General features: G+C 29.0%; 1 protein-coding gene across 2 annotated transcripts; it reads right to left on the bottom strand.

Moving 5' to 3' along the window:
* Positions 1-1,549: 1,549 nt before the first annotated feature.
* On the bottom strand, positions 1,550-14,666 carry LOC130824210 (potassium transporter 5-like). Of its 2 annotated transcripts, XM_057689114.1 has the most exons (9): positions 14,484-14,666; positions 12,948-13,176; positions 10,952-11,206; positions 10,081-10,131; positions 9,115-9,375; positions 7,636-7,803; positions 6,648-6,902; positions 5,211-5,733; positions 1,550-2,183 (listed from the first exon to the last, which is right to left on the bottom strand). In XM_057689114.1, exons 1-9 carry the CDS (start codon positions 14,595-14,597, stop codon positions 1,739-1,741), a joined length of 2,301 nt encoding a protein of 766 aa, XP_057545097.1. In that variant the 5' UTR covers positions 14,598-14,666; the 3' UTR covers positions 1,550-1,738. The 2 variants fall into 2 exon arrangements, with proteins under 2 accessions (XP_057545097.1, XP_057545098.1); XM_057689115.1 differs by lacking the exon at positions 7,636-7,803 and having other exon boundaries at positions 1,568-2,183; positions 14,484-14,660.
* Between the last annotated feature and the right edge of the window lie 1,276 nt (positions 14,667-15,942).

Consider the following 15,942-nt stretch of genomic DNA (forward strand, 5'->3'; position numbering starts at 1 on the left):
CCATTTGTGACAGGGGAGGGAAGAAGGATTTAGCAATTTAGAGAGCTTTTATTAATGGAGTTTGTCATTTGTAAGTACAAAATTGAAATGAAGAGTTACCAAAAAAAATTGGATGAGAAAAAATAAATTAAAACTCAAATTGATGAAGATGGGTTAGATGTAAAGAGATAGGAATTGAATGAGAAAAAAATTTTAAACTCAAAGCTTTGATGCAACAATGGTGGAGGAAAATAGAATGAGTTAGGTTAAGGGATAGGTTAAATGTTAATCCACCCAAGTCAAATTAATGGAAAGAGGAAAAGTTAAAGGTAAAATAAGGGTCAACCGGTCATATTGTACGGAACCGGTCACTTGGTTTAAATAATACTCCCTCCGAATCAATTTAGTTGTCCCATTTCCTTATTTGCCAAAGTCTTTTTAGTTGTCCCATTTCTATGTTTGTCAATCTTTTTTTACCTAAATATCCTTAGTTCACACAAGTAATTACGAATATACCCCCATATACCTTATTTACCCAATTACCTTTCACTACTTACCCTTCACTACTTACCCTTTACTACTTACCTTTTTTAATGGACCCCACACCATCCTTAATAACCATGCCCAAGCAAATGGGACATCTAAATTGGTTCGGAGGGAGTAGTTAAAAAGCTATTTTAGAGTCTGTAATTCACAATAAAAAAAAGCATTATAACTGTAATTCGCAAAATTATCACAGATTAAGGCTGTAATTCGCAATTAATTCTTTTGTTCAAATTATTGAAATTCAGCAAGTAAATAAAAAAAATTTAAAATTAATGAAATTTATCATAACAATAAATTTATTTTAGAATAAACAACAACTTTTAATTGTCAATGTTAAAGTTAGTCTAAATAAGAGTTAATTAGAAACACAGTTACAATCTATACAATTTTTAGCTTTTTAGAGCGTAAAAATGATTAAAAAAAAAAAAACAAAACATGATCTTGTGCTAAAATTTGCAACCCAAGGATCTTGACATATTCTAAATGCATCGAAATAGTTAAATTTTATGTTTTGTAATGTTAAGTGGATGAAAAATCACTTTTACATTCTATCCCATAATGGTTTTAAACGCAATTGATGGTTTAAAAATATTCTAAGTGCTTAGAATTAATCTAGATATGATCTAAATAAATAAAGTGATTTAGCATACTTTAATTTAGGTATATTTCGAACTATTGACTTTTATGGTCATTTTAAATTGGTGGCTATGTGATAAAATGTTATTTCCCCTTGAATAATGTGAAGGAGTAAGTCTTACTAATAAGTTTTTACATTTTTTACTTTTAATGTAATTAGCGTAGTTAAAATCTGGTATTTATTTAAGGTTTGAATAAGAGGTCTTATGGGTTCCCAAGATGATAAATCACCAATGTCTTTAGATTTACATAGTTAAAAATTATAAAAAGCAGATAATATCAAAATATAATGTATATATTTGACAAATATTTTTTTCATATGTATAAAAAGTTATAACTTAAAAATAACATCTAATTCAATGAAAATTCGACGTACAATGTATGTATATATTTCTCCAATCAAATCAAACATATTGTATTACTTTGAAACTATCACACAAATCCAAACATAACATAAATAAAACTAATTGGTATAACCATTTTCAAATAGATAATACATTATCCATGAGTAAGTTTAATAATCTTCCATACATCCACACAAAAATAGAATTAGTTAGCATTATAATTCCATTCTTTTCTAGAGTTCATATATCATTCCAACTTTTAACAAATGCTTCCTTGGAATATGAAACACCTTATCAGCTTGTCTTAGATTCTTCTTCAAAAAATTGAATGCAACAATCACAAACTTATTACAAATGCTAGCTCCTTTGTGAGATACCAATTCAGTCTCCCCCATCAAATGTACAACTCCTTCATTCCAAGCTTTGTCGATCGCCCCGAGTTCTCTGTCTAAGGCTTCTTGATTAGCCCTACACATTATCGTTTCAGCTTCATCATCATTTTGATGAACATTATCACTTACAAGCTCTCCAGACCATTCTATTGCGCTTTGAGGATTTTGTGTTAGTTGGGTATTACTTAATTGGATATAAAACTCATCTTTCATAAACTCCTTTAGTCTATGCATCAAAATTTGCTCAAAAGATTCTTCGTCGTTGCGGGAATCAGTATACCCATACCTACAATGCCAAAGCATGCAAATATTTCAATTTGTATATAATATTTGAGTCTAATGTACATTATTTCCACGAGGCTAATTTAAAGATGTACTTTTTATTTCGGATTATAATGGATTATAGTAAAATGAATTATGAGATCATGTGATGATGCATTTTTTACTGATGTGAAGTTGCACATAACATTTGCTACGTACCAGTAATGTATCGTAAACAACCTCTTTGTTAGTTTTATTGTTAACAAGGGTAAAGTTACGTATATCTGATCCTCCAAACCCCTTAAGAGATCAATATGTAGATAGTCAAGCAGCAGTGGAGCTACCTTAGAACCCACGGGGTCATGTGCCCCTAGGTAGTTTTTTTAAGATAATTAAAATAAGTATACTGTTCTATTGGTAAGAGTAGAAGTGTAAAATTAATACTGGAGTCTTTTGATGATAAATACTTCTACATTTTAGTAATTTTGTCTTATTTATTTTATCTCATTTTTTAAATTAGATCAGTTGATTTATTTTGTTTCATATCCTTTATGGTATGTCATATTTAAAATTTTAGTAAGGATAAAATAATTGTTAATTTTACAAATGAAACTCTGCCAAAATTTCTTCTATTAATTGATGCCCCTTGCTCTAAATCCTGAATTCGCCACTGAAGTCAAGGATCGGGCCTCCAACTGTCAGCCCCATGTACACTAGTCATTAGCCGCTAGGAGATGATCATATATAGTTTAGGATAAAGAGAACTTTTTTAAAAAAAAAAACTAGGATATGATGTATGTGGGTTGGATTCTTAATTTTTATGAAATTCGACGTATTATTAAATCTACTAATAAGTAAGCGATGATAATTATCTATAATTTCACATTTCTTTTACTTTATTTATAAAAAATTGATTGAACCACATGATTAATTATTTCATGTTATTTTAATTACCGTTTTAATTTACTTGTAACACTTATCATTTATGGATGTTTTATATTACTTGCAACATTACTATTTTTAGTAAAAATAATCTATATGATTCTCTATTTTACCCTTACTTTATTCCTACCCTACATATCACTATCAATCATACTTCATCCATGTAATTACTTAATTTACCAACTACTAACTGCCTACTTTTAATTACACAAATTTTTTCCCTACCTTTTGAAGGAATTCTCAGATCAGATTTTAAGTGCATTAATGGCACAAACCTTCCAACTACTCTTCATTGAATGTTCTAGAGCCCCTTAATAATTTTTGACCCTTGATTTTTCCTTAAGTGTACATCTCAGTCGTTGATTTCCATGATGCTCCTATAAACCCTAAGGTAACCGGCTATTTTCTTCATTGTTCCTCATGAACAAACAGTTCCTTCTCCCTCTCTCTATCAAGTCTCCTTTCCCTCATCACCTACTTTTTGTATTCATTTATCCATAAACGCTTGATATTGTGATCTTATTTTACCATCTCAGCATATGATTTCGATTATCCCCCACTATCAACCAACATGCATTTCATTTTGGTTCATTTTTCAGATCTCATTTCGTGGTTTTGTGGTTCCATATTTGGCTTATGATTTCATTTTGTGATTTCGTGGGTCTTTTTAGGACATCTTCATCTTCTGATTTCGTGGTCATTTTCTGATTTAGTGGGTCTTGTTTGGGACATCTTCATCTTCTTCTTAAAATGGAGGCTTTGAACAGTGAAAACAAATTCTTCTGGTGGTTTTTCTGATTCTTATCTTCGATATCTTGAAAACATTAAGCATGAAAATATTTTCGGTTCATGGTACGATCATTGTTATTTGAACTATGGAGAGTTTTTGGTTCTTCACTTCCCAGACCAAGATCCCTCCCTTCCCCCTTTTTATTATGGTCTTCTAGATGATGATGATGAAGTAGTCAAGAAATCACCCAAAATTGCGCCGGTTATGCCTAAAACTGTTGGATTTGAAGATTCTCAAATGTCAGATAAAAGGATATCCCCCAAACTGAGCATTTGCGGTTGTGAAAAATGAGTATTTATATTCCTATCTTTTCATTTAACTGATGTTTTTTGTTTGTAGGGTAAATTTTTGATGATGATCTGTTGATGATTAAGATCAGGTTAGACCCTAAATATTATGAATGAAGTAAATTCCCAACGAGTAGAAGATGGTGTGGGGAAGAATTGAAGTGTTTATATAGACTACAAAATGTGTATTTTGATTTTGGTGGGAAATTTTAATTTTGCCTCCCAACTCTTGTTAATTTTGGTGGGAAAATTTTGTAAATTTAATGTTTTTCCCATAGTGTACCTGCAGCAATCGATTTCCTTGAACAATTAGCACTACTTTTGTAAAGGGTATTTTCATTTTATTTTGCATTAAAAAAATTCAGCTATGGTACTGTTACTGTAACATCATACGTATCCTGAAAAGCACTCCATGTGAATGGGGGTAATATTGTCCATTTGTACACTCAACAGTATTTTCTTAAAATTTGTGCAATAATCTTATGTTACAACTAAAACGGAACAGAGAAAGTATTTGGAATTTGGATTATTAAAGTGAGCTTATTTTAACTAAGTTGAACTTAAGTTTTAAATATTTGCTAATCTTTCATTATTATCACCTCTGACACTATAAGGCTAATTTTATGTTAGAGTATATAGCATATCTTGAAGTTTCAACTATCAGTTTAAGTTTTTTATTGAGTAGATTACTTGTTGTGGTATCAGAACCAACAAGACAAAATAATTACAAGTTTGAATCTCAACCACTCCTCATTTAAAATAGAATATTCAATACCAGATAAGAGAAAGCTACGTGCTACATCCACACTTCTAACCCAGAGGGCTCTCGTGTAAGGAGCATGTTAGAGTATATAACATATCTTGGAGTTTCACCACCAGTTTAACTTTTTCGTTGAGTTGGTTTTTTGACATTTAATAATTCTCACATCTTTTATTATCACATTGAATTTGTTAAAATAATACTCATGTAAATTAAAGTTAGAGCCTATAGTATATTGTGTAACAAATTCAAAAAGACTAATGATGAACATACCTGACCACACATCGGAAGACATAAGCATCCCTTGGTTGAACCCTACGGAAAAGAAACCTCTCTTGTGGTGGAACTGTACTTATAGGCAAAGACTTAACTGATACGAAAACCAGGACCGAATGCAAAGCCGGTATATTCTCCACATAATGCTCTAAAATAGGAGGAATTCCATGAACAAGTTCTGAGTAAAATATTGCCAATCCAGAAATCCGACTAAGATTGCTTCTGCTAGTGATATTTCTTAGAGCATCCGGAGATACTTTATGGTCCATCTCATAATAGTATTTCTTACGATACACGTAATTCCAAATGAACATTAATCCAAGTAAAACAATAGCAAATGCTATTGGGAAGTATCCACCATGAGGAAATTTGTAGAATACTGAACTCAAGTATGTTAATTCTACTGATAAAATACAACATACGTATATGATTGGTAGTATTATGTTTAACTTCCAGATTAAGATCATCACAAGCACCATGAAAGATGATGTGATTGTCTCCGCAAATGCTACGGCAACACCTGCAATTTCATGTTTTGTTAGCTAAACAAAAACATAATCATCCGTTTTTACGCATTTTGTTACAAAATCTAGTAAAAGTAGTGCTCCAAATTGAAGTTTGTTATTACGGTTATAGTTGTTATCATAGTGCAAAATAAGGTCGCATTACCGTATTTCGATTGCACTGTAAACAATTTGCGTTTATCGTGATGGAAATATAGGCTGCAATAACCCAAAATTAATCATCCGTATTAGCCTTGCGATCTGTACCACGACCGTTACCAAAACCGTATTTTTATGCTATTGTGACTTGTTAATTACTCTCTCCGTTCCTTAGAATTAAGAAATGAATATCTTTGTTTAGTTGACTTAAATGGGAAATCAATTTACAACACTTTTGGTAATCAATACTATATGGTGGGAATTAGACTGGTTTGTAGTGTATATGTTGTTAATATGTATCATGTCATTTTCATGGTAATGTTAATTTGGTCGTAAAAAAAAAGTTTTTTGTTTACAATTTTCCATTACCACTAGCTAATACCACACTTTCAAAAAATAATGCATTAGAATGAATTTTGTGAAGAAAATAAGATTGTTGAAGGAGAAAAAGCATGGCCATAAAACTTATCAAGAGATATTCCTATCAAAATTAACTTTTCATTATCATATTCATCATTTAGTACCGACTAACAAATGGGCAGTAACATATGGTTTTTGTAGTTGGATATTTTCGTTCATTAGCTTGTTTGACTAGCTAATAGTATTGGATTTTTTTGCTTGCTATTAAGCAAGTTGTTGATAAGTTCAGTAATTTATTAATTGTTAATTATTAACTATTTATTAAAGAAAAAGTGAGTCGGAATATAAACTTATCATTTGATGTAAGCCTTAATTCAAAAGCTGAAATATTTGTAAAAAGTGGGAAACTTACCATAAGCATTACCGATCTTTTCGGTAGTTCTAAAACCGAAGGTGACAACAACACAAGCCAACATAAGGATGTAGTTAAGTTCAGGGATATAAACTTGTCCTTCATATTTGAGTGATGTGTGAACAACTTTGACTCTTGGGAAGCATCCTAATGCAAGAGATTGTTGTATGATTGAGAATGTCCCTGAAATCATGGCTTGGCTTGCTACAATAGATGCTAGAACTGCTGATACAAATACTGGCCAGTACAATGGACCTGAAATAAAGTTGAATAACAATAAGTAATAACAAAACTAAAATATAAGTCTAATTAAGATCAAAATCATGTGATCTTGTGTGAATTGACCACTAAAAATCATTTTTTTCCAAGTGACATAATAGGGCCGTTTCGAACTTTTATGGGACATGAGTTAAAGTTAAATATGACCATTTTGAGTACGTACAAATGTGTATGCCTTTTCTTTGACTGACAGAATTGCTCAATTAATTTAATTAAAGAAGAAAATACAACAAAATAATACTTGTTATCACTACTTTTTTAATTTGATAAAAATACGAGAAGTACTTTATTACCTAGATTGAATAATTAGCAATGAAAAATAAAACAATTCAATTTGTACCTATTAGTTCGAAATTCAGAATCAATATTTAATTTTTCAAACTAGTAGTCATTATCGTGGTAATAAATCTTATTAGTTATTAAAAAGTATTGACATTGATTATAGGAAGATTTACATGGGTTGCTAATAACATTATATTTTTTAATGTTTTATTTAAAAATTCGAATACATTAATTTTTTTGGGCGCTTAAAATAATAGAGCCCTAAGTCAGTCGCTCATGCCACTCATACGGTAGAGTGGCTCTAAAGTGAGGTAATAAGTTGGATGCTTACCTATATCCTACCCCCAGTCTACTATAAAAAGACCAAATATTTGTAACGATGGAAAATAAAACTTAAAAAATATAAAAAATAGTTCTAAAAATTGACCTGGTATGACTTCATAAAAGGTATTGCCAACTTTATCTTGGTTCAAGCGCAGGAAAGAGGCTTGTCCAAAATATGTTGCCATAAGAGCAGGGTAGACAATACCAGACATGCTTAATTGTATAGACTTCACTGAAAAATGACCTAAATCGGCAAATAATGCTTCAGTTCCTGCAATAACTTACACCATGTTACATATTAGTATTTGCTATTTACTTATTTATGAATTATGAACGGTGCTAATATATAGAGGATACTTTCAGTTGAGTTTGGATTTGATACAATAAAATAGGATAATTCTTGGTTATTTCCCTACGTACTTTTATTAATTAATCCGATATTCAATATGAATTTATATATATAAGAATTTTTTTACTCAAATCAAGTCATTTTTGCATTCTAGAATAAATTACTATTAGACATATATCATTGCATTGCTTAAAAGAAGTATAAGGGCGTATTACGAAACCTTTTTGATTATTATGAGATAAAAATATAATTATCGAGCTACTTTGAAATTTTAAAAGTGCAACAATTTCCTATCAATTTTATTTTGATGAGTAGGAATTAATCAAATTTTTGAATTTGAAGATCATTCTAACAAAATTATAGAATTGCATAAAGATATATATAAATTATACATTTATTACGTAGACGTTACTTGTTAGAGCATTATGATTTAAGACTAATAAAATTAGACTATATAGAGTTAAATGTATAATCCTAAAATGTGACATAAATAGATTAAAAATCAATTATTTTTGACAAGGTAAATACAATTAATTTAAAGACAATATTACACTTAATAGTTGGATTACTAGGGTTTAATTTGAAAAGAGATTTTAAGCTGTTCTTTTATTATTATTATTATTATTATTATTATTATTATTATATATATATATATATATATACATATATATATATATATATATATATATATATATATATATATATATATATATTCATGACAATAAGTAAAACAAGTAGATGATAAAAATAAATGGTTAAGATAAAGAGATCTAATAAATTTGTGAAAGAGATTAAATGAAAAAAAATAAATGAAAGAGGATAAAACCAATACCAAAAAAAAAGGGTGCAAAATACGCGAAAAACTAATATAGAAATTGAGGGACATACGAAGTATTATGGTAGTTATTAATATTATGGAAGAGAGCCATCACAAAAATAATAGTTCAATTATTCTACTCTAGTACACAAACAATTTGATCTAGATTTAGGCGTATTAATTAGAGGTATTATTTTTAAATATGATCGTTTTTTGTGGTTTTCATTCACTTTATTGTTGTACAAGTTACGCATTAAAGGTGCACTAATTAGAAGTATTAACTTTTAATTCATTATATTCTCTTCATACTTGGATAACAGATTAAGCAATTGTTACTTGAAATACCGTTAAAAGTGTTTATAATTAAGTTGTTACAAAATTCAATTAAATTAATGGAGAAAGAGCAAGTGTAAAACCTGTAACACAAAGAAAGACACCACCAAGGGAGATCCAAGCATCAATTCCATTCCTCTTAAAATAATCAATGATATACCCTGGATTTAAGGCTTTGATAACCGTAGGATCATATTTGATGAAATTATAGACACCAATACCAGCATTAAAAGCAAACCAAACGCTGACTATTGGAGCAAAACAGTATCCAACTTTATCTGTTCCAAATCTCTGAACTGAGAATAGCAAAACCAAGATTGCAACTGATATCCATACAACCCTTCCTACAATTTAAAGTCCAGGAGCATTATATGGGAATAGTTAAAGATATTATTAACCATATTAGAGTATGTAACATATGACCAAGCCAGCCTTAGAAAGGGGCAACAAGAGTTTGTGTCCAATACCCATTCAAAAAATTTTTAAAATGACTATTTAATATTATTCAAATTTTCAAATGAGACAGTCTCATGATGAGACCGTGAGACCATCACTATTGAGTTAATCCAATGTACACTTATAGTTTTAAAGTTTTAACTTTTAATTTTAAATTGTTCATTTAAAAATTTTAAGGATATGAGCTAATTAAAAAGCTCACATGCAATTAAAATGATCAATTAAGGATATGAGCTAATTATATAGACTTATCTAATGGTGAGATAATCTCATATAAGTCATATTTAATAATAATGAGCTCATAATTAATGTTTTGCTCTTGGCCTCTCAAATTTTAAGGCCAATCTTGAAAATATCTTGAAACATAAACCATCCGTTCAAACTTTTGATTGAATTGATAGTTTGATAGATGTACTAAATACGAGTAATTAAACCAAAGAAAAACTAATTTAAACTAATATTTGTGGCCTTTAATTTAAGTATCCATTTTATTTCAAGAACCTTTCACATTTTTATAATTATATCCCTGCGTATTGTATTATTAATAATTACTAATAATTTAAAAAAGGAATATATGTTGAAGTATATTATACCTTCGGTAAATACAGGTGAAGCTGCTTTTAGCCCTCCAACAGCTGATAATACTGAAATACGAAATTTGCAATATTTATTACTTATCTATCAATATGACAATATCACAGAAAGGTAAAATTGAAATTGGAAAAATAATCTAGAATGATCCAATTTTTATATGATTTTTCTACAATAATCCCACTTTTTAATTAACCATAAATAATCTCAACTTTAGAGGTATTTTTCTACAATAAATTTGATAACCCGATGACTTATTATAGCAAGTTTTAATTTTTATTTAAAGAAGATATATTAAAATAAATTCACGAACAAAATGTGAAAAAATATTTTAAAAAATTTCTGATTTTTGAATTATTCAGAATTTTTTATGTGAATTTAAAAAAATTTTCTTTAATTTTACATTAATTTTCAATTTACTTCTTTTGGTGAATTACCTAATATAGCAGGTTATCGATTTACCTAAGCTTACTCTAGGCAAATACACCCCTAAAGTTGGGATTATTCATGATTAATCAATAAGTGGGATCATTGTAAGAAAATCATTAAAATATTGAATTATTCTAGGTAATTTTTCCTTGTAAATTTTAATTAAATGTAACATGTAGTAAAGAAAAGTTGATAAAAAAAATATATTTTTTTCTCATAATTTTCCACTATCATTTAATAGAACTAAAAATGATAATGTATTGAAATTAATTTTTTAAGAAAATAAGATAATTGAAGTACAACAAGCATGAGCATCAAATGGTAAAGAGATTTTCCAACTAAAATTTGAGTAAATATCCATTACTATTTCCTCCGTTTAATTAATACCAACTACAAAATAGGTTATTAATGTTAATTTCCATTTGAAAGTTGATAAGAAATTACCAGAGATAGAAGGAGTGAGAACACCATCTCCAATCACCAAAGAAGTTGAAAGCAGTGTGACAAGCAAGAAAGTGTACTTTGAAATTAAGCTTTTTTCTAAAAAATTCTTCAGCTTCAATGAAATGGCTAATTGGTTGCATTTGGTTGGTAACTCAAGTTGGTAATTTGATACTTCTTGATCTTCAGCCTGTTGACTGGGAAGTAAACCAACCTTTGTATTTCTACATAGAAGAGAATACAAAGCAAATGTTCCACCTATTTTCACAAATATAATCTCAAAAATTAAATATAACAAATTATAAAATAAAGAATTTATTAATTATATAACTCTTACAGTTCTATGGTACTTATATTCAACTTTTAAAGCTAACCATTATAATGTTTAAGAAAACTTACATAAAAAAATCTCATTTTTAACTGATTTACTTTTAAAAATTCTAACTTTTAATTATTTTTTAAAAATCTGACATTTACCTAGGATTTTCTTCTTATAAGGTTCTAATCACCGCTACTTGTTGCATGAGTTGTATTTTGATTAGTTTTTTTTTTTTTTTTTTTAATATACTTGTTAAGGGAAGAAAAAACAATAACCCTTTGAGACAACCCTTTCTCGGAAACCTCCTCCTCCCCCACCGTTACCCCCACCCCCTCCCTCTCTCTTGAAACCACCCACCCAACAATGTCGCATGCATCACCATCAAAAACACCCCCTGATACTACAAACTCTAAAATTAACCCAGTGCAGCCACCCTTAAAATGTCAGCCCCTAATCAGCGTTACCTAGTTCGAACCCACTCCCTCATCCCAACTATTGCAGCAACCTTAATATAATCTATCTGCTTCCACCTTCACAATCTGCCTGCTTTGTGAACCACCACCCTTCCTAATTCTTATGTGCAAGATTAAAGTTTTGGATTTCGTTGCTGACGTCAATAAGATTCTCGTCCTCAAATCAAGTTGTGGATTTAGGGTTACGGCGGTGGCTGTCAAGGATATAGGGGTTGTGTGGAGGATTTTCAAGGTAAGGGAGTCACGAAGAGGATGTTGTAGGGAAAACAAGGGTCTAGGATATATAACATATTATTGGGCCTCAACCATCAGGTTAAACTTTTGGTTGAGTTGGTTCCTTGATATGATATCAGAGCCAACATGACAGAAGGTCATGGGCTCGAATCTCAACCACCCCTCAATTCAAGTGGAATATTCCGCATAGGTATGAAGAGGACATGTATTGCATTCATACTTGTAGTCCAAAGGGCTCTCGTGTGAGGGGCGTATTAGAGTATATAACATATTATGGAGCTTCAACCATCAGCTTAAACTTTGGGTTGACTTGGTTCCTTGACATAGGGTAGGGTTTTAGGCAAGGGTGGGTCGTGGGGAGGGGGCTTTAGGGATGGGCAGTTGCGGGTAAGAATGGTGCTGGGTAGGGTGGCCATGGTTGTGATGGTCGATGGACTAGGGTATTGGGAGGTGGAGTAAAATCGTAATCTAAATAATAACAACTATAATAAAATTTGATAAAATTTAAACGAAAAATTATCGTGATTAATACAACATTTTTTTAATTTTCTTACAATATACTAATTTTTTATTAATTATGAATAACACCAAGTTAGGGTTTTTTTTTCCTAAAATAATAGTACTAACTTTAGTTTATTGACTAAGTTACCAATTTTTGTCATATAATCTCCTATAATTTGATTATTCACATATTATGGATATTGTAGGAAAACACTCTTCTAAGTTGGTATTATTCATGGTTAATTAAAAGTTGACATTATTGTAAGAATATAAGCAAAATATTGTGTTATTCTTAGTAATTTTTCTAATTTTAAATTGAACTTCCTCTATTTTTTAATTTTAAAGTTGACATTTAATTATAAAAGTCCTCACATAAAAGACAAACTCAAAAATATTAAGTAGCACAGCACATTTATGTGAATGTATATAATCATTATGAAAAGGAGTAGTTATATAATTAAAGGGTATATACCTTTTCCATTGTCGTTGGCTCTCAAGACAATAAATACATACTTAATCAAAGGTAGCAAAGTAATTGTATAGAAAATTAGAGAAAGAACTCCCAAAATGTCATCTTTACTTTTGATTCCTTTAGAAAATGTGCTTTCATAAACATAGAGTGGCGAAGTACCAATATCTCCGTATATCACTCCAATACTTTGGAAAGCCAAACTCAAGACCGCTGTCCAACTAAGATTATCCTATATATCCGACATAAGTACCATTAAATCACACCAATATTGGAGACAATTAATAGAAAAAATACAAGATGAAGAAGATTAATTAAAACATTTAATTACTTTTTATAAACTTGCATATATATGGAAGTAAGTTAAAAAAATATCTTGAATTCTAGCTATGGGTAATTTTGTAGATTTTAATCCGATTTGAATTGAATTGTAATTCAACAAATCGTTTGTTATCATCAAATAAAAGTTCTGACTCGTAACCCTAAAATAAACCAACTTCAAAAGGAGAGAAGTTGGTCAAACCCTATATCCCGACTAAATCCTTTAATTCTATCCCATTTATTTTATATTTTTTCAATTTATTTTCTATATCATCATTACTTACTTTTGAGTTGAAGTTTATTATTCTTTTCATTTTTAATTTTTTATACTTTGTGTCAATATTTATTCATTGAAGTCTTAAAAGCTATATGTGTCAATCTAAATCATACAAAGAATTATTATTTTATGGTATATTTTAAATTTATTTATATAATAAGAAAAAATCAAAATACAAGACTCTTTAATTTGCTCACATAGTCAAAAATAAGTGACCTAAAAGTACTACCCAAAACGATCATGATGGATTGTTTTAACAGATCTATTATTGTCCCATTAAATTTGCTTTGTTATGCAAATTGAATCAAAGTTTTTTTTTTTTAATATTGTGTAGCAATAAATAGAAACTAAGAGAATTATATAATATACACGATGGACTACCACACAAATAACACAAATTTTTATGAATAATTTTAGATCATAAATTTCTTAAATAATATATATATTATAACATGTTTTATTACTTAAATGAAATTCTACAAATATATATCCTTTTTAAACATGACTATAGGAGTAATAGATTAGACATTATTATTCATCTGATACTGCTAAATATGTGAAAATCAAAAGGAATATTAATAGGTCAAAATCCGGCTAATCCAACCTACCCAATTGCTTTCCAAGCATAAACAAATCCTTGAATTCGTCGAATATCCTTGGCCAAGACTTTAAGAATATATTTTCTTCTTAAACATTTATGTTCAATACAAACATTTATATTCAATATGAGTGGGGTTTTTTTTTTCCTGAAAAGGAAAAAATTTGTTGATTTGTTGATTTTACTTATCTCTATCATTATATTCTTTATCCTTCATTTCCATTCTAATTCACCATTATTTATATTTATTTATATAGTTGATTTTTATTTTACTTTTAAACATTTATGTTCAATACAAATATACTTTAAAAGAAGTTGAACAGAAAAAGGAGGACAATTATACCGTGTTGCTATGACCATGGTGGCCTTTAACGTTAGATGATTCAAGGTCAAGGGAATCATGACGACGTAGTTTTGGCTCTTCTATGCCTTCAGGTTTCTGCTCATCTTTCGGCATTTTCAATTGGGTAATGAAGAGGGAGGGAAATTAAAGACAGATGGAGACAAAGAGAGGAATGTGTACGAGGTACAAAGAACTAGGGGAGAAGAATCTTTTTATAGGCGGATTCATTCTAGTTTAAGAGTGACCTCATCATATGAAAACCTTTTTCGAATTTTTTTTTGGCATTGTTATATATCGCTAATAATTTCATTTCATCGCCACCCTCTAATGAAATTATGAATTTGCCTCTGGACTTAAAATTTGTTTAAGAAATGTAAATCGCACTTAAAACACTATTATCACTTTAAAAATATTAAATTTAAAGTTTAAACGTAATCTCGAACATTTTTATCGCGACCCTATATATATTGAATTTTCAGACACGCCCTTGTATGATATACGAATTCAAACACGGTACTATCTCTCTAAAAACTCTCTAAAAATGTTCTTCGATTTTAAACAAGTTGTTAGTTGGAATCGATTAACTATGGCTAATGAAAGCGACTATGAATCGGATCCGGTACGTACTTTAATCGATTTGAATCGGTGTATTTTTTTAATAAAAAAAAAAAAAGAAAGTTGCAAAAACTAGGCGAGTGAACCATGGTTGAGTCGCACAAAACGTGCGAGTGGACCACGGTTCAGTCGCACAAAACGTGCCACTGGACCGTGGTCCACTCGCACGTTTTGTGCGACTCCACCGTGGTCCACTCGCATGATTGGTGCGACTCCACCATGGTCTGCTCGCGGTTTTTGTGCAACTAGTTTTTTTTTCTTTTTTTATTATTTACATTATTATTTAAATTATTATACGTCTTAGTAAATTATTATTATTAATGTTATTATTAATATTATTATAATATTATTATTACTAATAATATTATTTGTATTCTTTTTATTATTATTATTATTATTATTATTATTATTATTATTATTATTATTATTATTATTATTATTATTATTAATTTTTGTTATTATTATTATTATTATTAATGTAAGTAATTTATATTATTAACATTACTATTATTTTGTTATTATTTATTTAAATAATTTATAATTATATGTTATTATTATTATTTTGTTATTATTTAATATTAATTTGTTTTATTATTATTAAAATTATTTTATTATATTTTTTGTATTGTTATTATTTTAATATTAATTATTTAAGTAAATTATAATTTTTAATTAATATTAATTTCTATTAATAATTTTTTAACATTAATTATTAAAGTAATTTATAATTTTTATTTATTATTGAATGTTTTTATTATTAATGTTTGTATGTATAATTTTTAAATGACCTAATGTATGGTTTGTTTCATATTTCAAATTTGCAAGACTTTGAAAATTTAGGAGA

This window comes from Amaranthus tricolor, chromosome 9, assembly GCF_026212465.1.
Source record: "Amaranthus tricolor cultivar Red isolate AtriRed21 chromosome 9, ASM2621246v1, whole genome shotgun sequence".
NCBI lineage: Eukaryota > Viridiplantae > Streptophyta > Magnoliopsida > Caryophyllales > Amaranthaceae > Amaranthus > Amaranthus tricolor.